The 27,368-nt window shown below is 49.6% G+C and overlaps 2 protein-coding genes across 3 annotated transcripts in view; one reads left to right on the forward strand and one right to left on the reverse strand.

The window, feature by feature from the left end:
- Positions 1 to 1,561: 1,561 nt before the first annotated feature.
- LOC144101176 (scoloptoxin SSD14-like) lies at positions 1,562 to 22,120 on the forward strand. The gene is made up of 11 exons (XM_077634227.1): positions 1,562 to 1,716; positions 3,450 to 3,544; positions 4,359 to 4,554; positions 6,544 to 6,704; positions 9,522 to 9,659; positions 11,004 to 11,137; positions 11,826 to 12,013; positions 13,229 to 13,469; positions 17,019 to 17,132; positions 19,632 to 19,804; positions 22,014 to 22,120. The coding sequence occupies exons 1-10, from the start codon at positions 1,571 to 1,573 to the stop codon at positions 19,785 to 19,787; spliced, it is 1,569 nt and encodes a 522-aa protein (XP_077490353.1). The 5' UTR covers positions 1,562 to 1,570; the 3' UTR covers positions 19,788 to 19,804; positions 22,014 to 22,120.
- Positions 22,109 to 27,368, reverse strand: part of LOC144101175 (mitotic spindle assembly checkpoint protein MAD1-like) — a 28,401-nt gene continuing 23,141 nt past the window's right edge. For both annotated transcript variants that reach the window (XM_077634226.1, XM_077634225.1), the window contains exons 15-18: positions 27,065 to 27,152; positions 25,593 to 25,783; positions 23,400 to 23,569; positions 22,109 to 22,339 (exon numbers count right to left, since the gene is read on the reverse strand). In XM_077634226.1, the coding sequence (XP_077490352.1) occupies positions 23,405 to 23,569; positions 25,593 to 25,783; positions 27,065 to 27,152 (444 nt within the window). In that variant the 3' untranslated portion in view covers positions 22,109 to 22,339; positions 23,400 to 23,404. The remainder of the gene's footprint in view (positions 22,340 to 23,399; positions 23,570 to 25,592; positions 25,784 to 27,064; positions 27,153 to 27,368) is intronic.

Genomic DNA, 27,368 nt, shown 5'->3' on the forward strand with positions numbered 1-27,368 from the left:
GATATGCTGAGTCAGCTCAACCTGGAGCCTCGTCATGTACGCCATCAAGTTGCCAGGTTAAAATTCTTTTGTTCGCTCTATCGCAACAAATCGGGATTGTCACGTGACACCTATATTTTTGCAGCACCCCATTGATCAAGTCGACTAAACGACTCCAAGGTGATACGTCCTTATTTCGCCAGTACCAAACTCTATCAGAATTCGTATTTTCCCCGCACAACGCACCAGTGGAACTGTTTACCAGCACTGATTGCCGAATCGTCAGATGTGAACATCTTTGCGGAATTGTTACTGCAACACATGTAACCCTCTCCTGCTTGGGCAGCGCTGCTGCCTGCAGTATTTGAAAATAAATAACTCTGGACTACTCAGAAAGAGTATGCACTTCATTCTACGACCGGGGCAAGGGCTGGATGCTGACGCAAAACCGTTCTTTAGATCACCCGTGCATCCTTACCACCTCGGGTGACCAATTTTTTTACGCGATAGCGTAAACAGGTTTGCTCCATCATGAACTAATCACGCACAACCTCTACACATTTCTAATTGTGTAAATAGTTTGTGTATATTACATTTCCCCCTATCCTCTCTTCCTGTCCCCTCACCTCTTTCATTTCATTTCTCCACTCTGCCTGCTATCCTTTACTTCCGCTGCCCCAGCTCAGGTGTTTCAGTATCGATGGCAGATGCCGGAGCTAGCAAAAATCTTTTCCTTCCTTTTTATTATTTTAATAAAACCACTTACTATTACTACTACTATACAGCTCGTTCGGTCGGAAAGCCGGCGGCGTATACTACTGTAGTAGTCGGCACCGCGTGTCGGAGATAATCTGAGGCTGTGCAAAAAAATCGTGTCATGGTAATTTGTGGTTCTAGTGACTGGTGTGCGATAGGCGATGAGCAGTTAATGAAATCGTTGTACGTAATTGATTAAAAAAGAAATGAAAAATTGCGATAAGGGGGTTCAAAATGCTCATGTCAATGTCAAAATATTCAGAACGAAAAAGCCAATGCTTGATGATGAGAATTAAGAAAATTTAGAATGTGTAATTGATCAATTAATAAAATAGAAAAAAAAATTAAAAACTGCATACAAATGTGTTAAAGTGCTCAGAGTGGAAAGCCAATGTTTTGTGATGCTAAGTATCGCTGTGTATCGTCGTCCTCACAAAAGGATATGTTGTGAAAAAAAATTCTGAAGAGTTGCATCAGCATCAGATGACGCGCAAACGGCATGCGCTATCGCGTCGACTCATAAGCGCAGCATAGGCGCACACAGCGTGGCGGCGCCGCCACGCTGTCACGTGGTGCGGAGCAGCTGCCGGCGGCGCGGCTGATCACGTGGTTGGTCACGTGACCAAGTTCCGCGCGGCCAGCTGTAGCTGTCGCGTCACTCCAGGTTTAACCAGAGCTAAAACACCGCAAATTTTCTTTGATAAACGTCTGTTGTGAGTTTAGCGCTGCCTTCGTCCTACGTTCGTCTGTCTTTTCCAACTATCTGCGTTGGCGTATCTTCGAGACCAGACACCAACTGCAGCCCAGTCGTTCCACCAGCCTCAGTCGACTGTTAATGCGACCCCTGGTGACACGCAGGCGCGTGTTCGGAGAGCGCGGTACCGTGGGTGACGCCGCCGTGGCCCTGACGCTATGCAGCTGCGTCGCGATGCCCATGTACTGCGGACCGGGAGGCGGAATGGTGGCCCTCTACTACCGAAAGTGCGTATATACACGCGACGCCTCTCGAAAACTCCCTATTTTTGGCGCCCTTACTAGAGAGACGAACAAGTGGACACGATGGCTGCACCGCGCACCCGCATGAAACCACGTGACCACGCTATCAAGCTGGAAGTTTGTTTTTTTTACAAGAGAGCGTTAAGGAGCTGCTGTCGCACAAAATCCTGCGCCCTTGACCATGACCAAAAATTCCACGAAAATTAGCTGCGGTTTAACTACTGCTGAACCTGGTTAGGAGAGCGAAAGCTTCGGTGTATCGGGAAACTAGACGCGGTTTGGCGTCTGTAACGTTGAGTGCGCTCCGCACATTGTCTATAAACAGTGCGACATGGAGGAAGTTTTCCTTCCTCCATGCAGCGCGCCCACCATGCCACCTTGGAAGTTGATCGCGACAGGTTGGTCACCCAATGAACGCTGCGGCCTACTTATTCCCCTCAGGCTGACGTCACAGCGGCAGTTTCCATCGCGCGACATCACGCGATTGTCACGTGACTATTCTACCGCCCTCTACCGGCGAATCGAAAGGTCAAGTGGTGCGACACCATGGTGGACCACATATGGCCAGGCTTATAGTCACACTTGACCTCTGGATCACTTGAACGTCAGCAGGCAACACACGGCGAAATCGGCTTTACCTAGCGTATAATGAAGCTTTCGCTTCAAGAAAACCCAGAAAAATTGGAGGACGCTTAATATTAATTGGTTTTTGGGGATATGAAATGCCGCAGTATCTGTCTCGTATGTCGTTGGACACCTGAACCGCGCCGTAAGGGAAGGGATAAAGGAGGGGGTGAAAGAAGAAAAGTGGTGCCGTGGTGGAGGGTTTCGGAATAATTTCGACCATCTGGGGGTCTTTAACGTGCACTGACATTGCACAGCACAGAGGCGCCTTAGCGTTTCGCCTCCATAAAAACGCAGCCGCCGCGGTCGGGTTCGAACCCGGGAACTCCGGATCAGTAGTCGAGCGCCCTAACCACTGAGCCATCGCAGCGGGTGGAGGACACAAGCTTCGCCTTTAAGAGCAGGACGCGACAGCGTGCTGCAGCATTGCCAAGGAATCCACGGAACGGAACGCTATCGTCCTTCGGTGCGACCCCTTGCCCTGACAATTTAAGGAAACATATCTTGGTGGACACCCGAACCGCGCCGTAATATAAGGAGAATGAAAATAATTTTTTTTAATGAAAAGACGCCTGTCTCACATATCTCGGTGGACACCCGAACCGGGCCGTAAAGTAAGGAAATTGAAATGAAAATTGATTTTAAGGAAATGAAATGACGCCCGTCTCACAATTCTCGCTCGACACCCGTACCGCGCCGTAAGGGAAGGAAAATCCCTTCCCTTACGGCGCGGTTCAGGTGCCCACAGAGATGCGCCATTTTTCGCTCACGGCCAAAGACGCCGATGACACCGGCTTTCCTGCGACACGAGCTCCTTAACGCTGTCGCGTTAAAAGCAACCTAGGAGGCAGGTGAGCCACCTAGGTCGCACAACCTTGTCTCTTCACAACCTGCCGACCGGATTGTGAGCACAATGCGCACCGTGTCCGGTAGAATTCAGTGATTGGTCGAGAGAGCTCGACACGGGAAGAGCAACGGGCCGTTGCGTTACGCGATGCCTCAGCGCAGCGCCGACGTTTGTGTCGCTGTCCAATCTTTTTATCTTTTTCTGCCTCAGTCGACCGCGGCGTCTTTCAATGCCCGTCCATATTCAGGTCCACCGGAAAGACATGGTTCGTGGACGGTCGGGAAAAGTCGCCATCAGCGGCGTCGAAGTCATTCTACAAGCCCGGAAACTCATCTGTGCGAAGTGAGTCTCCGACTATTCTTTTTTTTATGGCGAAAGCTACAATAGCATTGTACAAGCCACTGAGGGAGTACAACGGCAGCTGTGTAACAATGCACGATGGAGGCGAAACGCTAAGGCGCCCGTGTGCTGTGCGATGTCAGTGCACGGTAAAAATCCCCAGGTGGTCGAAATTATTCCGGAGCCCACCACTACGGCACCTTTCTTCTTTCACTCCCTCCTTTATCCTTTCCCTTACGGTGCGGTTCAGGTGTCCACCGGTATGTGAGACAGATACTGCGCCATTTAATATATATATAATAATTGGTTTTGGGGGAACGGACACCTGAACCGTTGGACACCTGAACCGCGCCGTAAGGGAAGGGATAGAGCGAGTGAAAGAAAGGAAGAAGAGGTGCCGTAGTGGAGGGCTCCGGAATAATTTCGACCACCTGGGGATCTTTAACGTGCACTGACATCGCACAGCACACGGGCGCCTTAGCGTTTTTCCTCCATAAAGACGCAGTCGCCGCGGTCGGGTTCGAACCCGGGAACTCCGGATCAGTAGCCGAGCGCCCTAACCACTGAGCCACCGCGGCGGGTCCATTTCCTTTCCCTAAAAAGCAATTTTCAATTTTCTTTAACGTGCACTGACATGGCACAGCACACGGGCGCCTTTGGCGTGTCGACTCCATCTAGTGTCTGTAAAAAATGCGTTATCAGCGTCTCGACTTAGTGATGCGGTGCTGATGTCGAGCGCGTGTACGGGACACTTCTCTCGAAGCCAGACACATCTTAAAGAGAGCAGTACAGCGGTATATAAGTTGTGGCCCCGCAGGCGTGTTGTCGATCGCCGTGCCCGGCCAGATGCGCGGACTGGCCAAGCTGCTCGAGCTGACGGGCAACAACGTCCCCTGGCGGGCGCTCTTCAAGGAGGCCATCGACCTGGCCAGCAAGGGCTTCGAAGTGAGCCCGGCGGTGGCGCAGATGATCGCCCTGCATGACCACGTCATCAGCAGCAGCCGGGCGCTCAGGTACTCTGATGCCGTGCTTTTTAAGGCAAAATGGCATTTTTCTGGGCCAGTTGTTATGAATCCATGATTTGGGCCAGCATGAACTTTGGGACACAAACGAAGAGAGACACGTGGAACAGCAGTGTGTTCCGTGTTCCACGTGTTTCTCTTCGTTTGTGTCCCAAAGTTCATGCTGGCCCAAATCATGGCTTTTTAAGGTGACAACCTTTAATGTCTCATACTGTCGTCTGTTCGCAGAGGGCGTCACACGTTTAACTCGGGAACTAAAAAAGATAGCAGAAAAATAATGGTTGCTTCCGATAAAGGAGGTAAAAAAACCTAGAAGCCAAGTTTGATGACTGTAGGGTAATTAGTTAATTATAATAAGCAAAAATGTCGGAATTGCGTCGAAACAGCGCAGACGTCGATATATATATAGCCACGAGAACGATGTGACGTCACATCCACCAAAAGTCGTCACGGCCTAGTGAAAATTGTCACAGAATGGAAGGAAAAACGTCGGATTTGTGTCAGGTTAGATGGAAAAATGTGTAATTAAGCGTAATTAATACTTAAGATCACCGAAAGATGTATAATTTGGGTATCGACACAGCCACGGGAACGGTGTGATGTCACATCCACCGGAAGTCGTCACGGTATAGTGAAAATTGTCACAGAATGGTCGGCTTTCGCATCTCAACACCTTAGTTGCCAGTGTCTCGTAATTTTTTTGGAAGGCGGTTACGTCCGCAGCAGCAGCCCCGGACGCCCTCCTCAGCTACAGAGGGGCGATGACGAGGGCTCCTTCCAGTTTCGACAGATTCTTACCGCTGACGACGCAAAACGGGCCACACTGCAGCATGTCCCGAAAGTAAATTCCTTGGGCCGTGTATTCTTGGCGGAGACTATAGGTGCATCAGCTCGAGCGTAACACACGCGCGCGCGTATGACACCACCCGGAACGGCGAACGACGAATGGTTGCATCACGATTTTCATGCGAAAGTCTGGGAAGGCATACAGTTGAAGGTGCGTATATATGTCGTCGGTTCGAATCCCCGTCGCACGCTAGCCTCCAACGTGACTAACACTTGTAAGCTGTATGCACCGAGAAATCGTATGACACGCCCGGAACGCTGTACCACAAAGATGATGATAATAATAATAATAATAATAATAATAATAATAATAATAATAATAATAATAATAATAATCAGTTTTTGAGGAAAGGAAATGGCGCAGTATCTGTCTCACATATCGGCGGACACCCGAACCGCGCCGTAAGGGAAGAGATAAAAGAGGGAGTAAAAGACGAAAGGAAGAAAGAGGTGCCGTAGTGGAGGGCTCCGGAATAACTTCGACCACCTGGGGATCTTTAACCTGCACTGACATCGCACAGCACACGGGCGCCTTAGCGTTTCGTCTCCATAAAAACGCAGCCGCCGCGGTCGGGTTCGAACCCGAAACTCCGTATCAGTAGCCTAGCGCCCTGACCACTGAGCCACCGCGGCGGGTTACCATAAAGAGCTGCTTCACAATTTTGGCGCGAGTCTTGTCGGGAAAACTGGCGCCACAAGGAGGTCAGCCAGTGGTGAGCGAGCGAGCGCGCGCGCGCACACACACGCATGCACGTGCGCACACACACACACACACACACACACACACACACACACACACACACACACACACACACACACACACACACACACACACACACACACACACACACACACACACACACACACACACACACACACACACACACACACACACACACACACACACACACACACACACACACACACACACACACACAAAGCAAGCAGGCGACATGCACGTATAGGTTTTTCTCAAGTGGCGGTGCTCGGCCTGCTGTGTGCGTCATAAGGCGGCTTGATGACGTTGCCCTATTTTCCTTGCCATCACTGGGATTTTCTGTACCATTTGCGAGTACACACGCACCCACTGTTTGGTTGTGAGGGCAGGCGCGTAAGATGCGTTCGTGTCTGCAGGACGGTGTTCAAGCCCGGCGGCACGGCGCTCAAGGCCGGCTCGAAGCTCCGCCAGGAGAAGATGGCCCAGACCCTGTATGAACTGGCGAGCCAGGGCCGGGCGGGATACTTCTACGAGGAGCACTACGCCAAGGCCTGGCTGGCGGAGATCACCAGCATCGGTGCGTACACCCGCACCCCGGACTGTCGTCGCTTCCTTCGGTCGCGGTGAACAGCCCAGCGCAACGTGACCAGTCCATATACGGGCGCTTTTGGGAATGCGCGGCCCATGTGGCCTCGAATGCTGTGTTGTGAGGAGAGACGCGGTGCAGCTACTCCTTACAAAAATGGTCTATAGAGTCTATAGATTTCTTTAACTCTATTGCCTTCCTATAGATATTTCCTTTTGTCTATTCATAGCCTATAGATATCTATAGGCAAAAGTCTGTACTAAAACATAAATCTATAAATTGTCTTTAGACTGTATACTGTATTTACATTGCCTGTAGACTGCTCTCCAGGGTTTCTCTATAGAGAGTCTACAAACATTATAGACAGAAGCCTATAGACTGTCTAGAGAAATTTTTGTAAGGGGTACCGTAGCCAGTTCTTCGCCTCGCAGGAGGACGAAGAAGGTTTTCTTATTTCCTTCCACCTCACGTATTTTTAATCCCACAAATATGAAAGCAGTCGAGGAGGGCGCTGTTGGAGTACAGAGCCCGTCCCGTATACTGTGCGCTCCGCGGCGTGCCTTTACAGTTTGCGCTGGAGCAGCACGCACCAAATAGTCCGGCAACGCGTTTTTTGGTAGCAGCTAAGGCTCTTAATTTGGCTATAGTTGATTTACGGATGCCGACGTGGTAACTAGCGCGTGTCTTTCATGAAGAGTGAAAGCTCTGTACGCTAGATACAAATTCTCAGTTGGCATCGGTTCGTCGCTGACCTTCAGAGCCTCTCAAGGTCAAACTAGGACTTACTCATTCTGTCATAGCCATGATAATACAAAGTATGGCGTGGGGGTATCTCTAGCGACCAATTTACTAGCATGACCACTGACCAGCGGTCATGTAACCTTTGACCTTTGATCTTTCGAGCTGAGATTCGCATCGCCTGATGTGACGTCCTGCGCTGAGGTAGCAATGACGTCACACAATTCTTCACTATAAATACCACCGGCATTTCGCTAGTCTAACCATTTTTTTAGTTACCATGTCGGTAGCACGCGTTTTTGAACCATTGTTGTGGCCAGCCCCGCGCTTTCTGCTTCCAAATCATCGCCAAAGGGCATTCCGACTGAGTCGGTGCTAATGTTCGTGCAATGCTCCCGCAGAGAGCAGAGTTGCGCGAAAGCCCACCCCATTATGCTCCAAGCTCTGCGGGAAAGCCGCTTAAAGGAAATCTGCACATGCGAAGAAACAGCGCAGTAGCGGCAGAATCGTCACTCGAAGAAAGAAATAAAATTTATCGCTCATGGATTTTTCTGTAGGTGACAGGATACAAAACGAGAGCCCGATGTCTCATTTATGACAAGTAAACTTACGTGAGAAGAACGAATTCGCTTCAACCGAGGAGCCCTCCTTCGAAGCACGCCGCCATGTTGGAAAACTGGCCGAGGTTCAACAGTATAAATGAGCAAAAGCAAAGCCGGCGGTATTTATAGCGAAGAATGGCGTGACGTCATTGCTACGTCATACAGCGTAGGTTCGGCGGCGCAGCTCGGCTCCAGCTGTGACTGGTCACGTGGTACGACGCCACGCGTGTGAAGCCCGGCTCAAGGTTAAACGCCAATGCCCACGACCTTGAAAGTTGCAGCTCGGAGAGTGGAGCCTTCACTCTAAAGGTTATTTTAGTGTACGCAAGAGTCGCGCACGCTAAACTCGGGAAATAGCGTACGTACGTAACAACTTTTGGCGCATGCGCACTTTAAAGCACGCTTTCCCATGTGCCGATACGTCGATTTTATGACGACCCTGCTGATACGTCCAACAACTTGGCTGTCCTAACGTGAAGACGAGCATGCCAAACAAAGGAGCCGTGCACGACTTACGGCCGTTACACCACCGGGTTACCTTGATACCTCAGTCACTCTGACGCGGCATGAGCAGATCTTCATTAATAAGATCATCGCCGATGCCGCCTACACGCCACACATCATCCTTAAATTGCTTACCGGCCCTCGCTGGCATCAAGGGGGCAATATTGACCTTGTGCAGTGCCCGTACTGTGGCTGTATGTGTCGGGCTGACCTGTACCACCTAGTTTGGCATTGTTCAGAGTTCCGCAAGGGACGCGACGGCCTCGTCGCCAAGCATGATTTTCCCACCGATGGCGAGGAATTTCGTGCACTGACCAGAGCCGGAGCGAACGGCACCTGGGAAGATATTGGCACATATGCTAAGTGGCCTCTAGAAAACAGTGTAAAGCGTGGCTATAGACCACCCATGCCGTCCCCTCACGTATCAATAGCCCCTACTTTTCTATACCTCAACAAGCCAATTCCCCAACCAGCGGCCCTGAGCCTCCCTTTCTAAATGAACAGCTCATTCATATAATGGCACTACATTTCTCATCCTCTGAACGTCGCCTCTGCAGTAATCGCAGCTTTGGTAGCGCTGCAGGGAACTATACTGCGCTGCGCACAGGGACGCCAGAAACTCGGCGCGAACGGCGCCATTTGCTCTCGTTTCTCTTGCGTGTTACGCCGCCAACACCAACGACACCGCAGAACCGGGGAGCGTACCGTTTACTGCTGTCAAGGTACCTGCCATGGTACCTGTACAGCAGAGCCAACGACAAGAGACAAGCGCTATTGTCGTTGTTCTGCGCTGTTCTGTCACCCTCGAATAAGCCGCTGCCTCATGCGGGGCCACCTGCATGCATTTCAAGAAGTGTGGCAAAGGTTCCGGTTCGCCCACAGCTCGACTCTGCAGGAATGACACGCCACACACTGGCGCGCATATCGATCCGTTGAGTGAGCACGTCACCCTCTTATCCTCCAGGGTCGCTGATGAAAATACAGGACGTGAAAAGCTACGAGGCGAGGGCCCTGCCGGCTGTGACTATGGAACTGCAGGACAACATCACCCTGGTCACGTCACCGCCGCCCACCACGGGCGCCATCACGGCCGCCATATTCGGTAACATTAAACACGATTTAAGAGTGCACGTTGTTGGGAGAGTGGGGCGTACGTACTTAATCGAGGGAAGTGGCAAAAAAAAGAAACGTACAAGCAGAGCACAAGGACGAAAATAATAATAATAATTGGTTTTGGGGGAAAGGAAATGGCGCTGTATCTGTCTCATATATCGTTGGACACCTGAACCGCGCCGTAAAGGAAGGGACAAGGGAGGGAGTGAAAGAAGGGAAGAAGGAGGTGCCGTAGTGGAGGGCTCCGGAATAATTTCGACCACCTGGGGACCTTTAACGTGCACTGACATCGCACAGCACACGGGCACCTTAGCGTTTTTCCTTCATAGAAACGCAGCCGCCGCGGTCGGGTTCGAACCCGGGGACGAAAATCGAAAATTGGTTTTTGGGGAAAGGAAATGGCTCAGTATGTGTCTCACCTCAGCAGACACTGAAAAGCGCCGTAAGGGAAGGGATAAAAGAGGGGCTGAGAGAAGAAAGGAAGAATGAGGTGCCGTACTGGAGGGCTCCGGAATAATTCTGACCACCTGTGAACTTTAACATGCACTGACATCGCACAGCACACGGGCGCCTTTGCGTTTCGCCTCCATCGAAACGCGGCCGCCGCGGTCGGGTTCGAAACCGGGTACTCCGGATCAGTAGCCGAGTGCCCTAACCACTGAGCCACCGCGGCGGGTGCACAAGGACGGGCGAATTTCCCCTTTTTTGCGCATTTCCCGTGCTTATGTACAATATTAAACACATTTAGCATAGTGTGCGCTGATTGGTCCCAATGCGGCTGGCGCGCGCGCAGCTGCCGGGTACCTGGCGCCATCTGGTGCCCTCAAGGCAATCTTCGCATGCGCACTGACGATGCAATCGCATCGCACAGCAGGTGCTCGAAATTATTCCGGATATCTCCACAGCGGTGCTTCTTTCTTCATTCACTCCCTCCTTTATCCCTTCTTTACGGCGCGGTTCGGGTGTACACCGAAATATGAGAGACGAAATCCTGAACTATACAACGCCTCTTCCAAAACGCTAAGGCGCCCGTGTGCTGTGCGAGGTCAGTGCACGTTAAAGATCCCCAGGTGGTCGAAATTATTCCGGAGCCCTCCACTACGGCACCTCTTCTTTCTTCTTTCACTCCCTCCTTTATCCCTTCCCTTACGGCGCGGTTCAGGTGTCCAACGATATATGAGACAGACACTGCGCCATTTCCTTTCCCCAAAAACCAATTATTATTATTACAACACCTCTTCCACCTTTCGTCCCCGCCATGATGGCGTGGTTTAGGTGCACACTCACACGGCGCCTTTCCTTTCCTCATAAGCGACGGTGTTACTCCCCGCAGGCATCGTGGAGCAGTGGTACCAGAGCCGGGAGCTACACGACGACGCTTCCTTCCTGCACGTGCTGGCCGAGGCGTTCAAGTTTGGCTTCGGACGGCGCAGCTGGTTTGGAGACTACAACGAAACCGACCACAAGGTGCGCGCTTTTCCCGCGCGTATAGATTTTTCTTCAGCGCGAGGAAAGATACAAACAACCGGCCCGTGATACCGGCTTTCGGATTTTACAGCGAGAGATGTTAGGAACCCGTTCTAGGGTTTCGCGTCACAGTCGACGCAACCGCTGGGTTGCCATGGGAACCACTCGGAGTGCGGTATTGCAAAGAGCAAGGTATATGACGTAAGCGGAGAAATGTCTAACAGGCGGATTGTTCCTGAAGATGGTTACCGCGGAAGGAGGAGGGTATAGGAAGAGCGGAGGAATCTCCAACCGGAGAATGTTTACTCCCCGCCGCGGTGGCTCAGTGGTTAGGGCGCTCGACTACTGATCCGGAGTCCCGGGTTCGAACCCGACCGCGGCGGCTGCGTTTTTGTGGAGGAAAAACGCTAAGGCGCCCGTGTGCTGTGCGATGCCAGTGCACGTTAAAGATCCCCGGGTGGTCGAAATTATTCCGGAGCCCTCCACTACAGCACCTCTCCTTCCTTTCTTCTTTCACTCCCTCCTTTACCCCCTTCCCTTACGGCGCGGTTCAGGTGTCCAACGATATATGAGACAGATATACTGCGCCATTTCCTTTCCCCAAAAACCATTATTATATGAGACAGATACTGCGCCATTTCCTTTCCCCCCAAAAAAACCAATTATTATTATTATTATCCCGCTGCAGGTGCTGATGACGCTGACGGACCGGGCGTACACCAGCGGTCTAGCGAAGCGCATCAGACGGACTACCGTGCTGCCCCCATCGCAGTACGCCGAAGAGTTCAGCGCCGACACGACCGAGGGCACGGCGCCCATCCTGCTGTCGGCACCCAACGGCGACGTCGTCGGCCTTGTCTCGTCCATCAACTCGATGTGAGCGACACGCGAGCTATGCAGTGCGGATTTTAATTTCCTACCAGTCATCATGCGGTTGGACGCGAAGCATTGAACGCGCAGTTTTTGTCAAGTGTCCTGCCCCCACTCTTCGATGTCAAGCCTAACACACTCTAGTGAAAAGTTCCACATGACGATTCCCATCATTCGGTACAGCTCATACGGAAACCACATGGAACGTACGGAGTCCATATGGACAATGATAATACTAATAATGTTTTTTTTGGGGGAAAGGAAATGGCGCAGTATCTGTCTCATATATCGTTGGACACCTGAACCACGCCGTATGGGAAGGCATAAGGGAGGGAGTGAAAGAAGAGGTGCCGTAGTGGAGGGCTCCGGAATAACTTCGACCACCTGGGGATCTTTAACGTGCACTGACATCGCACAGCACATGGGCGCCTTAGCGTTTTGCCTCCATAAAAACGCAGCCGCCGCGGTCGGGTTCGAACCCGGGAACTCCGGATCAGTAGTCGAGCGCCCTAACCACTGAGCCACCGCGGCGGGTCGGACAATGAGGAAAACCACATGAATTTACGGACAATGAGGAAAACCTAAATTCATGTGCACACCGTATGACGTCATACGCATCAAATGTAAATCATTTGTGAACTATGTACGAAAGAAAACGCCCCTCTCCGTAAAACGAGGATACGGATTCCGGCATATTGTATGACACCTCTGATTGGGTCCAGCCATAGCAAAATGAACAGTACACCGACTCGGACCTCGACATGCGACTATAGCGTTCTATCCCCCCCTCCCCCCTTACAGCGGCCTTGTGTCTTCCATTTCGGAATAGGACTTTCTATCAATCAGTGCACATCATAGGGGCTCCGTTTCCCATAATCCCACGTTCGCTGCTCATGCGGGACGTTTCAGGGTTCGAGATGCCTCGACACACCTAAAGCTGCGCGCTGTGCTGGGGTGACGAAAAGCGGCCACTTCACCCTTCCCTTACGGCGCGGTTCAGGTGTCCAACGATATATGAGACAGATACTGCGCCATTTCCTTTCCCCAAAAACCAATTATTATTATCACCCTCCAGGGATTCGCAGCTGCTGGGGTACTGCAACTGCCCTGCTACAGATCGTTTTGACACAGGCTGTACTATCTGAATGCATGCGTTGATGACAGCCCAAGAACGGCCCTTCTCGGATGTAGCACGTCCAACTGTATACGGGGCGCTTGCAGCTTCGGCTCGGCGGTGATGTCCGAGCTGACGGGCATCATCTTCAACAACGTGATGAACGACTTCGACATTCCGGGCCAGACCAACGTGTGGGGCTTCCCTGGGTCTCGGTCGCTCAACCAGCTGGAGCCCAACCGGCGACCCGTCTCGTCGCTGGCGCCCGTGTTCCTCTTCCGAAACGGAAAGTTCCTGGCTGCCGCCGTTGGCACGGGCGGGGGAAAAGCCATCACCGGCACCGCGCAGGTCAGCTCACGCCGCTATGCACTTATGAAAATGTTCAGTCTATAGACTATGAATTGGCAAAAGTAAATATCTATAGGATGGCAATAGAGTCTATAACAAGCCTATTGACTGTCTATAGACTATTGCCTTCCTAGAGATTTTCCTTTTGTCAATTCATTGTCTACAGATTGCCTATAGGAAGTCTACTAAAAGTGTATGGCCATGAACCTATAAATTATCTATAGACTTGTTATAGACTCTATTGCCTGCCTGCAGACCTATTCACGGCTCTTTGGAACACCATTTTCTGAGCTGAGGGGAGAACGCGGGGGAGCTAAGTCCTCAACTCTTTCCTGTACTACTTGCGAAGTCCAGTGCTCAATATGGCGGCGCCCGTGGACCTTGTTTGTGAAAAGCTCTATAGATATTTACTTTCGTAGTCTATAGACTGTCCGTAGGTTTGTATTGGCTATAGACTATTCTATAGAACTTTTCTAAAGAAAGTCAATGGACTTTATAGATACAAGTGTATGAACTGTTTATACCTAAGGGATTTTTGGTTTGGTTTATGGGGGTTTAACGTCCCAAAGCGACTCAGGCTATGAGAGACGCTGTAGTGAAGGGCTCCGGGAATTTCGACCACCTGAGGTTCTTTAAGTGCACTGACATCGCACAGCACACAGGCCTCTAGAATTTCGCCTCCATCGAAATTCAACCGCCGCGGCCGGGATCGAAACCGAGTCTTTCGGGCCAGCAGTCGAGCACCATAACCACTCAGCCACCGCGGCGGCCCTAAGGGATTTTTGTGAGAGCGGGCGGCTGTAAGCATAAAATTCTTTTCAGCACCCATTCTCGACCCGCCGCGGTGGCTCAGTGGTTAGGGCGCTCGACTACTGATCCGGAGTTCCCGGGTTCGAACCCGACTGCATGCGGCGGCTGCGTTTTTATGGAGGAAAAACGCTAAGGCGCCCGTGTGCTGTGCGATGTCAGTGCACGTTAAAGATCCCCAGGTGGTCGAAATTATTCCGTTGCCCTCCACTACGGCACCTATTTCTTCCTTCACTCCCTCCTTCATCCCTTCCCTTATGGCGCGGTTCAGGTGTCCAACGATATATGAGACAGATACTGCGCCATTTACTTTCCCCCAAAACCAATTATTATTATCACCCATTCTCGACAGATTCGGGCAAACATCGTCCGGGAATCGCGGCGGGCCTCAGGCCGAACATGCCGTCCGAACGGCATCCACGTTACTGGCGGCAACACGCGCGTTTTTACTGTGATTTACTCTCCACATCGCTCAGAAGCCGCGGCGCCGGGACGATGCGCTTGCGGGCGAGAAGATGAGAAGGCCTTTGCGTCGTCAAGGTCGTATTTAGCCCCTAGCTAAATACGACCTTGACCTCTTACCGCCGGCTGAACAGTCCGTGGCCGCACAGATCCATCGCTGTGCAAGCGTTCTAGCGAACGCTGCCGCACGGTTCCCGTACCAAGAAGAACTTCTTGTTGGGCGAGTTGGTGCATACTGTTGTAGGTACGAATTGCGCACAAAAGACACACACAGGAAAAAGCACGAGGGAGACTGAAAGAGCCTCCCGTACCAACATTTCCGCTCGACACATCGGACCATTAGGGGAACACGCGCCAGTCTAACAGCCAACGTCCTCGAGAGGGAGCCGTCTTAGAATGCGATATGCTTCCAGCTAATCATGACCACGATAGGCACTACAGTTTCTTACCACTGTCGCAAAAGACGAGAACCGCGGCCTGCCATAGTTGATCCTCATAGACTGACCATTCTCGAACGCCAAGCCGAACTGGCGTCTCGTAGCTTTTTTTGTCTTTTCGAGCGCGGCGCGCATAGGAGCATGGAAATAGAGGCTACGGCGCAGCTATCGCTGGCACTTCTCCGCCCCAGGGGAGCGGGGCTACGCAGGCCGCATATGGTGGAGCATACTCTAAACACGAAAGGAGTAAGAAGCCCACTAGCGTGCTCCCTTTAATGGGCAGAGAATGCTGCCTAAGCTCTGCGATAGATTTCTATAGCTGAAAATGCGGAATACTTATGGTTGGCAATGGAAACAAATTCCCTCTTCAAGACATGCGAAGTTCTAGCAGTTATACGAAGGTTTTAATCGAGGTTTCCACCTCCTCTGTTTGCTAGGCTCTGGACCTCCGGTGCTGCACTTAAAAGCCTCCTCTCATTACTATGCTCTCAGTGGAAATACACCTCCGTTGACAAGACTAAGCATTCCGTATATTTAGTGATCGAAATCTACCTCGACTCTTGAGCAGCACACTCCGCCCCTAAAAGGCATTGCACTAGAGGACAGCTTACTCCCTTTTAACTCCCATGCAGGCTTATTCGTAGCGACACAAGGGCTATGCGCAAGCCGTAGTGGACTCCTAATCAGTTTAGATCACCTGGAGCTCTTTAATTACCGTACACTGACATCGCACAGTTCATGGGCACCTTTTGCATTTTGACCCCCTTTAAATGCGGCCGGGATTTTATTCCGCCACGTCGGAATCAGCAGCCAAACGCTAAAGCCACTGAGCTACTGTGGTGTGTCCTGAAAGGACACTATGAGAAGACACTATGGACAATATGAGAAACCGGCTGTGTATATACCAATTTTAATGCGAAAGCATTAGAGAGGCCACGTCGAGAATTCTAGGTGTGCTATATATACTATAGTGAAAAAAAATTGGTTTTTGAGGAAACGAAATGGCACAGTCTTGGCACAGTCTCGCACATCGATAGACACCTCAACCAAAGGAATAAATGACCGGAGCGAAAGAAGAAAGGGAGAAAGAGGTGCCGCAGTGGACGGCTCCTGAATAATTCCGAATAATTCGACCAAGGAATAATTGGCATCCCACAACACACGGGCGCCTTTTGTCATCGAAATGCGCCCGGGTTCGAACGCAGGTATACTCCGGCTCAGGAGCAGAGCACCCTAAGCACTAAGCCACATCGGCTAGTATATATTTTTATATAGTGAAGATGATTGGTTATCAAGAAATGAAAGGAATGGTAACTGTCTCACTTCTCGGTGGACACCTCAACTGCATCGTGAGGGAAGGTGGGAGTGAAAGAAGAAAGAGGTGGCGTATATGTATGTATCTGTACAACCTGGTACAGCGCAGACTATTAAGCGCTCTTCTTTCTGCTCGCTGTTCAGCCTCAAGCTAGAATTAGGGCGCATACAAACACAACCTTGCAAGCGTAAACGTCCTCCCACCTTTCCGTCGCGTCGTCCTGGCACCGCGGCTTCAAAGCGATGTGCAGAGGGAATAGCAGTAACAAATGTGCCACTGGCGATAACCCGAATACCATCCAGACGGAATGTTTCGGACTGTTCGGCTTCCGGTTCGCCGCGAGCCCCAGACAACGTTCGCCTGTATTTGCTGAAAATAAGCACTAAAATATAAAACACAGTACAACACTACTTGCGGCAATAGGCATTCGCCAATACCTTCCTATACAGCCTCAGAAGAGAGCACGAACATGGCCATATATGCAGTCTCGGAAGAGCGAACTAACAAAGTACCTGTGCCGTACTGCAGGTGCTGCTCCGAGTGCTGAAGATGAAGCGGACGCTCAAGGAGGCCGTGGACTGGTATCGGGTGCACCATCAGCTCGTGCCCGACACCCTGCTCGTCGAGTCGACCATAGACTACGTGAGCAGAATCACAGGCCCCTCGGTCGTGTAGGGAATGGTTAGGTTAGGTTAGAGGGTTTTAAAGTCCCAAAGCGACTCAGGCTATGAGGGACGCCATAGTGAAAGGCTCCGGAAATTTCGACCACCTGGGGTACTTTAACGTGCACTGACATCGCAGAGTACACGAGCGTACAGAATTCCATCAAAATTCGACCGTCGCGGCCAGGATCGAACCCGCATCTTTCGGGTCAGCAGCCGAGCGCCATAACCACTGAGCCACCGCGACGGCATGGAGCTATGGGCTCCCGAGACAGTTTTCAGTTAAGCATCGCCAGTCAGCAGCAGAAAGGGGCCATTTCGTGAGGACGGATAAAGCATTGTGAGTAGGAATGGCACGGTGGCTCGAACCCTCTTGCCCTCACTGACTTCCCAACCATGCCGTGAAAGAAGGGAGGAAGGTGGGAGTGAACGAAAGAGAGGAAGAGGTACCGTAGTGGAGGTCTCCAGTGTAATTTAGATCACCTGGGGAACTTTAACATGCACTGACATCGCACAGCACACGGGCGCCTTTTGCGTTTCGCCTCCATCGAACCGGGGCCGCTGCGGTTGGGTTCAATCCCTGGTACTCCGGCTCGGTTAGCCAAGCGCCCAGCGGGTTTGAACTTAATATTTTCATCTCGTGATTTATATTCTTGTTTAGGTAACAAGAGAAGTTTTTACGACGGTCTCCTTTTGTCACGCAGGAATTCTGTTCGGCGGTCTTGAATGTGGACAGAACTCCACAGCAGACTTGAGTTATAGTTCCTCTTCCAATTATAGTTCCTCTCGTGCCCGCTAGGGGTGCCATGCAGCGAGTTTCCTCTCCCTCTTGAACCCCTTTGCTTCGCTTACAAAACCCTCCAGTCACAACGCCCACACAGTGCACTTTAGCGGAATTGTGGGCTTTACTGTTGGTGCAGTAAAAAGAGGCAACAGTCTGAGCTGGACCAGTTAGTAATTGAACACAACGGACACAAATGACTCAGTGGTCTTTCTTTCCTCTATTCGCAATTATGCACCATTCAGAAACTGCTGCCAGCACCCAAATGAAAAGTGCTAAGGTCGCAATACTGTGTGAAGTGCCGCCTAGTCCGAGTTTAAATGGGACTCTGTAAAGGTAACGAGGCCCGACACTTACTAAAAGACTAACACTAACTGCACCAGGCATGTGCGAAAGTCCACGCATGCTGCTTCAAGAGCCTCTTCTTGTCAGAAGTGACCTCAACAGGAATCCGCTTTGTAGCCGACAGTTCTGTCGTCAGCACCACCTCCCTAATTTTTTTTTATTGCCACCAGCTCCTCCCATCAGCATCAACTTGAGCGCCCAGCCACTGCCAGTCATACACATCAGCGAGAGAAAACTTGGCAGCCAAAGGCTCTCTATTTAGCCGAAGAGCACATCTGCAGCTTAACGCTTTCAGACGTCATTTTTTTGTTTCCTCAAGAAAGACAATTTGTTAGTTTTCCTACGCAAAATGCCAACAGTTAAATTTTGCTGGGATGTACGAAATTTAGTCTCATAAGTGTCATAAGTGAGGGATTTTTTTTGGTTTTTGAGGAAAAGAAATGAGGCAGTAACTGTCCCACATAACACTGAAATTCCACGACTTATCAAGTAAATTAATATTAAAGTTGGCCGGGCATGTAATGCGAAGGCAAGATAACAGCTGGCCCTTAAGGGTAACGGAGTGGATTACAAGAGAAGGCAAGTGTAGCAGGGGTCGGCAGAGAGTTAGGTGGGCGGATGAGATTAAGAAGTTTGCGGGGGTTACGGTGGCCACAGCTGGCAAAAGACAGAGTTAGGTGGAGAGGCATGGGAGAGGCCTTTGCCATGCGGTGGGCGTAGTCAGGCTGACGACGATGATGACCATCAAGTAAACGATTGAAGGATCATGGAATCAACTACTGTTTCGAAGATGCACATCACGGTTCAAAAGAAATTCATGATATTGCCGGACACAAAATATGCATAAACATGGTGGGCGTCGTGCTACCCAGCTCAATGTCTCGTGAAATATTTACTGCGTTCGCTATATGGCATAAAACCCACCTTACGTGTGACATGACGATGTGAGATTCACATCACGCAAAGAGATCACTTCTTGGTATAACACACTCTCAGAAAAAACTGAGAGGTCGCTTCGTGCACATTGTGTCCATAGCGTGTCAAAAGGTTAAATATTACCTTGATCCATGGCTTCAACTACCAGCAGCATCTCGTTTATAACAGTGCTCTCCTGACGTCGCCAAACCTTACTGCAAACCATATAAATGCTGCTAAACTTGTCCCATAGAGGTAGCCTATACAACAGTGCCTTCCTATCCTTGGGTAAACTGGTCTACACTGCTTGATGGAGTCCCAAACAAAACTGTACAACCACATCAAATATTGTGCAGGCTTACCATTTCATCAATCTCATTGTAATGAACTTTTCTACAGCCGTCATGTGAGTTGATTATAGCTTGATTGCTGCCGCAGGGAAAGCGGGCGTTCCTGAGTAGCTGCTTGCACAACATAGAGACCCTCTACAAGTGGCCTGGCAATGTGCTGGCCCTATCACAGGAAGATGGCCGCGTCTATGCCATGTACGACCATCGCTCAACGCACTTGGCCAACACTGTGGACGGCATCTAACTGCTGGCCCTCTCGCGGTAAGCATGAACTGCCGTTTTGTGCACCTGATAGTTGCACCTGATAGTTGCGCCCGAAAGTTCTAATCTTGCGAGAGGGATATGTCTCCTCTGCTGGTGCCACCTCAGTACCTACGAGTGCCATTGATAACAGCGCCACCACTAGATAGCGCTCCCACTCTGGCCACAGTCATGGTTTAGTACAAACCTTTGTCTCTGGTCATGCTTGGAAGTTTTCCAGAGCAGGCTAAGCTTGCAAGCATGCACATGGTACGCCAGAAGTTTGCAGACGACCACGACTGTAGCCAGAGTGGAAGTGCTATCGAGTGGTGGCGCTGTTATCAGTGGCACTCGCTGATGCTGAAGTTGCACCAGCAGAGGAATCATGACCCTCTCGCGAGACTTCATCATCGGCGAAAGCACGAGTAGGTGTGCGGGCACCACCACCTCTTTCAGGTTTTACAGAGTTATTCATTTATTTGCTCTCAGCTGCGACATTTCACTCCCAGTAAAATTGCTTTCACCTAAGTTCAGCTCAATGTATCTTAAAATAGACAGTTTTCGCACTGAAATGCAAGCTGCACTTGGAGTTACTTTTCTTGGTGAATAGAACTGAAACTGAACAATTTATGCTGTTTTGTAATAAATTAATGAGCAGAAAGTTTTTTTTAATGGAACGCTAGCAGGTCCACAGGCTAATCATTTAATGTTAGCAGGTACACTTCCTGTACCCACCTTGTGTAGCAGATTTCTTCACCGCTGTTTTATCTATTTTGACCTTGTTTGTTTTACGTAACTTATAGTGTAGGTCAAGGTGTCTTTGTTTTTCAAATATGTGAATTATAAGTTTCTTGCATAAAATTTTCTTCTCACTCTAGATTCGCCAATGGACACTGCATCGCAAAAATTAAAAACCAAAATTTGTGCTTTGCGGAAAAAATCCTGTCTTAACTTTGGTCTTCAAGATTTCGAAATATTTGTCTTGAGCGAATAATGTTCAGCTTACCACGTCCAGTTTGACACCGCAGCGCGCGCGCAACCAAAGCCCCGACTCCGCTTCGTGTGCTTGCGCTCCCGCGCATATGCCAGAGCCGGTAACTTTGGTCTTCAAGATTTCGAAATATTTGTCTTGAGCGAATAATGTTCAGCGTACCACGTCCAGTTTGACACCGCAGCGCGCGCGCAACCAAAGCCCCGACTTTGCTTCGTGTGCTTGCGCTCCCAAGCATATTCCAGAGCCGGCCTGGACATGCTTGTGGCAACAGACGGGAGCAGGCAGAAGCACGGCGCCCAGATCTGTACCTGCCAGGTGTATATGGCCGTGCTATTGGCGGTGTGCATGCGCCGTAACCAGTACAGCGGCATACGTCAACAGAGAGATTTAGCATTATGCGATTTGCTTCCGCGCACCGCCAGTGTGCACATGCTGATTGGTCCCGAAGGGGCGAACATGCAAACAGCCTGCCAGCGCCTGGTGCCTTATGGCGTCGTCAGGGCGATGTGAGCATGCGCATTGCATGGCTTCCTTGGACGTGCAGCACGAGTCTGAACTGACTGCAGCTCCTCTTCTCCATGTGAAATTCGCTAAACAAGCACGTCCCTTTCCATCGTCTGTCGTTGGGTGACGTTGGGCGTGCAATGCGTACGCCTAGCAGGTGTTATGGAGTCACCGCTTAAAAGCAACAGCTGCACGACGATGCCGCCGCAGTTAAGAACGGTAGTTGCAGGCCCCATAGTTAGGTCTCGTACCCCACAATTACGTCGGCGCCGAATGTAGGTCGGCTCCCCCAAAATTCGATGGCCATTTTTGCAGAAAGTCGACGCAGTTTTTTAATGAGTGCGACAAAGTTTTTCTCATGTAATGGCCTTGTCTGTTCGGAAAATACATGATTTTAAGAAAGGCTATTGTGATGTTCAAACGTATCTGTCCCAGAAGTATTCGAAATATTCGCTTCGAAATTATTCGAAGGAAATTACTTATACTATTCGCTTTCAACTAAAAAATCACTATTTGCACAAGCCTGGTCTTAACCTGTAGCACATCAATAGGAATGCAATGAATGTTGAACCAGCGTTCTGCCACATTTTCATAACTTTGCAGCCTTTTCACAAAATTCAGATGAAAAATGTGTATAAGATACTAAATTTTGTGAAGGTAGTCATAAAATTATTTCTGACTGAAAGCCATGTCCCCCCTTAATGCAATCGACTTTTTCTTTTTGCTTTTCAGGTGGCCAGGTCTTTGTTCAAGCCAGCTGTGCTAGGAATCCCCACGCGTTTCTCTACAGTGCGGCACATCAATTAATGCAGCGAAAGCATCGACACTGCAAACTGAACAAAATATTTATGTACTTGTATTTGATGGTACAAAGCCAACGGATGGACATAAAGCAACCAGAATTGTATATATTTGGTAACGATCTGTGTACAAATAAATGCTTGTCTCACGGATAAAAGGTTCAAAGCAGAAGTTGCATGGTTTTTAACCAAGGCTCTGATGAGCAACGTTAATCGCAGATGGAGTATGCCTGGGACTGTAATGAAGACTGCAGTCAGCTGGAAAAGGAAAAAAAAAAAATCGTTGCAATGCTACATTAAAGGGACAGTTTACTGCTGGAGAAGAGTATAAAAGTATTTGCACATTCTTGTAGATCTCTTCTTATGATGAAACCAGCAAGTGTATAACCTGTGGTTTTGGCAGGAATTTATATTTAAAATTTGTGAAGGAAGTCCAGCTGGCGCCAATGGTTATCACATGCTATGCTCCAAAAAGTGGATACTTTTTGGGCAATTTCGCCTGGAGTTCATCTACTGCACTTCACGAATAAGAATGAGCGCTATACAGTAGCCAACCAATCTTTCAGACTCCAACAATTCAGACTTGAAGAGCCTGTAGCGGAGTGCTCCGGAAATTTCGACCACCTGGGCTTCTCTTGCACTGACATCGCACAGTAAACTGGCTCTAGAATTTCACCTATCAAAACCCGACTGCCGCGGCCGGCTTTGAGCCCACATCTTTCGGGTTGGCAGCGAAGCGCCATAACCACTGAGCCACCGCAGTGGCACAAGATGTATGCCACTGTCGTCGAGGTAATGGAAGCCTTGACTTTTCTTTTTGAAGCGTCTTTTCTTGAATATGTATGTATATTCTAATTCTTCTTGACGTTGTTCGGTTTACTTGCTTTGCTGGTATTGTGAGTGTACAAATATTAGTACTGGCATTACAGCCTCATTTTGAAATCATATGTGTTTCATTTAATTCTGTGTACTTGCCCTACTGTATAATTTACTGTCTTTCTTTCACACTCTCGATGTCTCTTAATATCAGCAGAACCTGTCATGCAAACCACGGCTGCCTTGTGGAAGGGGTAAGGGGCTTAGTCGAGCTGTCGAGACAGCTTTTAGCCCTAGACTCTTTCCAGGATGCATTATTTCTAGAAGAAGTAATGAATTGAATTGAGGACAGATGGCACTGCAATGTAGAAAGTAAGGGTTACATTTAGTGCCCTGTGAAAGCTGCGATATTCGAATGCTCAACAAATGCTCGCAGACGAGGAGCAGTTGACTGTAGAATGCTGGCCTCAGCAGCACAAAGATGTTTTGAAAAGTAGCAAACCTGCTTCATAGCTGTGATTCTTCCAGGTCGTTTTGCTCGCTGAAGAGCTTCAGGGTCAGAGCGCCCAGAAAGGCTGGGATGCTGTTGTACTTCTCGAGGTATGTGCTCGCCAGCCCATCCAGTTGGCGCATGTAATCTGTCTCCAGGACATTCATGTTCTCCTGCGTGTTCTGAAAGATGGGTCCGCCAGAGAGAGAGAGAGAGAGAGACACATTTTAATGATTACAGGAGACCTGGTAGTTAATCTGGCATGTTACTCTACATGAGGGTAAAGACGGAATCTCTGCAGTCATGGCACACTGAAACAGAAACAACCTCCTCTCTATCACACAAATAAAAAGGGGGAAAAAAAACTTGCATGCCTTCTTAACCACATTCTCAAAGGAGAAAATGTGATAGCATTCATGTTGCCTGCTATGGTGTCTACATCGACTGTCTAATGTTCCTTTTGCAATTTTCCCTCCCTTCTTACAGAGCTACATCTACCTATGAAGGACACAGTAGAGTGGAAAGCTTCAGGCTAATTTCAATTTGTAGGAGTACTTTAGCAAGCATCAAACACTCAGTACTTGGGCTTTACCAGCAACAGCTGTTAAAGCCATGTTTACCGGTTGTATGGCATCGTAGCTGTCAGTGCTGCAAGCATGAAGGGTGAGGAAGGAACAGGAAAAGAACAGATAATAGTGATTGGTCCGAAAGCTCTCGCCACTATTGATGTCGTAGGGAGAGACAGCACGGATGAATGAGCAACCACACACGACAGCGTGTGATGCACGGTAACAAGCGGACAGTTGACCCTTTCAGGCACCATTTTTTTGTTTCCATCGAAAACAAATATGTTTCCGCCTAAACAGTGTCCAGGCCTCAAAAAACATCATTTGTTAGTTTTCCAGAGCCAAATGCCAGCGGCTAATTTTTCACAAGGATGTGCGAAATTTCGTACAGTGTTATAACTGATGAAAATGACAAGGCCAAACGTCAAGACTTGTCACACAAACACCCGAAGGATTGCAGAATCAATTTCTGCATTGAAGATGTACAGTATGCTTGAACTTGCGGGGGAAAAAAAGATGGTGTTGGTACTGGTGACAAAATATATCGCATAAAAATGGCAGGCAACATGCTACCCGCTCAATATTCTGCGAAATATTAATTACTGTGTTTGCTACATGGAATAAAAAAAATCATCTCATTTGTTACACGAGGGATGTTAAAGTCACCTGAAAGATAGAAATAACTGCTAGTAGGTGCAGCACACCCACATAGGAAGCTGTACATAAATGTACACAGTTCTGTACAAAGCGTCTTCAAGGGTTAAGTGGTATTCTTCACACAGGAAAGCCTGGTGCGCAGGTATGCACATGATGTAACCAAGTTATCTGAGGCTCCCTATTCCCCAAGCTGCATTCACACAGGCAGCTAAGGTCCAAGGGTGACGTCACTAATACCGTCTAAACTGCACGCTAACAGCACAGGCAACTGTCATTCACAAGGGGCAGCCGGGATCTGAGGGGGACCTTCCCCCCTCCCCACTTAGAAAGGTGGGGAGAGGGGATCGTTTGTCCTGGCTGAGTAAATGTCACCCTCCCCACTGCCGGAGCATGCTCAGAAGCTACACCTCTGCGCCGCCTCACAGAGGCGTGACATTTCAGTCATAACGAAAATTTTCGGTCAAATTATTGACAGCAAGACAGCAGCATTTATTGAAAACCCAAGTCAAGTTTTTGCTGATCTGCTTTATGCACAGCACAGAAACACCTTTTCTTTGTCAGTTAGAGCTGTTAAAAAGTTCAGATGCCACTTTGCACATCAGTTGTCGATGTTTCTTGAATAGTGCGCAAAGATGAACACTATGCACAGTTACTGTCGTCGCATCTTCGGTACCAAGGATTATGAAACTTCTGGGAATTAAGTTAATGAGAGATCGCCCTGTTTGGTGCACAGTTGCTTAAAAAAAAAGAACGAAAACCTCGCCAACAGTTACTGAGCTTGTGCAATGAGACCTTCTTAGACAGCAGTCTGCATGCTTCCATGGAACACACCAAGAGTAAAGCTGACTTAAGCATCACTATTTTACTTTACTGGCTCCAGAAACACCCCTGACATCAGTCGCAGCATGACTGCAGCTATGATCACTATCTAGTGAAGCAGCCAGGTCAGGCGGTATGAGCCTGGTGCGATTCCACAGCTTACCTGGAAAAGCAGGTAGTCATCGGGAGAGTCTGCATACTTGTGCGTCAGCTTGTAGTGGCCCTGACTCAGCACGTCTATCCGGTAACCGGTTAGTGTGTAACAGCCTTGCCGGAAGTCCTGGCTGGTGCGGCGAAATGCATCCACCAGACGCCTGTTCTTGGCCTCTGCTGATGCCAGCTGCTCTTGCAGGGCTGCAGCGGTGAGCAAAGCACAAACTTGGTCAGGGGCGATCACTCTGAAATCCCTGCCTTTGGGCCATCTGTCCTTCAAGGCTGATGGCCTGCACTTGGCTAGTGCATTCATAGTATGACCGCCAGCAATCTTGCAACACCAAGTGTGCAATCGAAACACTGACATAGGTACACCCAGCAGCACTGCCAAATCAGCAATCCTCCTGTTAGCACAACCACTGAGGCGATGACGCTGCACAAGCCAATGGCTTCTAACCATAGCGAAAAATTTCTGCAAAAGGAAGGTGCGGATTGCATTTGTTGTATCCGAAGTTTGTTGTATGCGGGCTCCCCATATTACAGCCAAAAATTTTAATTCAGACAAAAGTGGTGCTTATTTCACACAGAAGTTCATTGTCGCGAACTTATAGATCATGGAGCTTTCCAAACTCTTCAACACTGTCATGTGCTCCTCAACGAGACCATTCCTGCCAACAATACGCTTTCAGGGGCACGTGATATAACTGACTGCCATTGACACCTCCACGGCAGCTGGTGGTAGGTCTGCCTCCTCCTCATAGCCTTCTGCCAGACTCTTGCAGTCGGGGAGCGCTCACATTTTGCAAAAAATGGCTTCATCAGCCTGCGACTCTGAGGCGTCCCTATCATCATCTGCACTAGTGAAGTCTTCCCAGGTGACATCCGGTCAGGCCAGCTGTCTGTCAGCGGCGTGTTATCAAAAATTCACAGATGTTTGATCCCGCAAGTCTCAGATGGCGCTGTTCTGTCATTCCTGAGCCCATGCGGCAACGAAGCTAGCGCAGAGCGCTGCCTGCACACGGTAGCAGCACAGAAGGTGGGGACCCAATTGGGCAGAGGACAAGTTCCGCATGACTGACTGGGCCAGCAAGGTTTACCACATGAGCGGTACTCTACTTATAAAACTGCTGCCGTTCGGTGACCACCGATCGTGCGTAGCAGATCTACTTCAATCGCCTCCCTTGTATCGTGCCCACCATGTCTTCTACTTGATGCGCTTTGCCCAGTCAGCACACACGCACGTACTGATTGACCTTGTTGATCTTGCAGCCTGTGAAGCACCTGTGCTTGCCGGCAGTAATGCACAGATTCAATGCCGCCTTACTCCGCAGCCTCACAACCTGGTGGACAGGTTGCAATGACATCACCTTGTTGGCAGGTGGGCCAACTGCCTTTTCTCTCACAACATCGCTGCCAGATTTCTCTACAGAATGGCACCCTTAACACTGTCGCGTTGAAACAAAAAAAAAACAGGCGGCTCACTCTTTCGGTCGGGAAGTGCACCGTCTTGGTCCAACTTGAGCTGCACCTGAGCAGTCACATCCTGGGAGCAGCCAAACTCCTCCAGCACCTGCCAGCACAACAAAGCTCAGTAAACAGGAAAGCAGCGGCAGTCATTTCTGGCTCGCAAAAAAAGCACACATTTCTCTCCCTTTTCCCAAAGGTTCAACTGAACAGTGCTGAAACCCTGTAAATCCACATAAGGATTAGTCGTTCAAACACTTTTTTCTTTTTTCCAGTGCAGAGCAGCAGGTACTCTGCATGAACTCTGCCACAAGGACACTGC

Source organism: Amblyomma americanum, chromosome 8 (assembly GCF_052857255.1).
Source record: "Amblyomma americanum isolate KBUSLIRL-KWMA chromosome 8, ASM5285725v1, whole genome shotgun sequence".
NCBI lineage: Eukaryota > Metazoa > Arthropoda > Arachnida > Ixodida > Ixodidae > Amblyomma > Amblyomma americanum.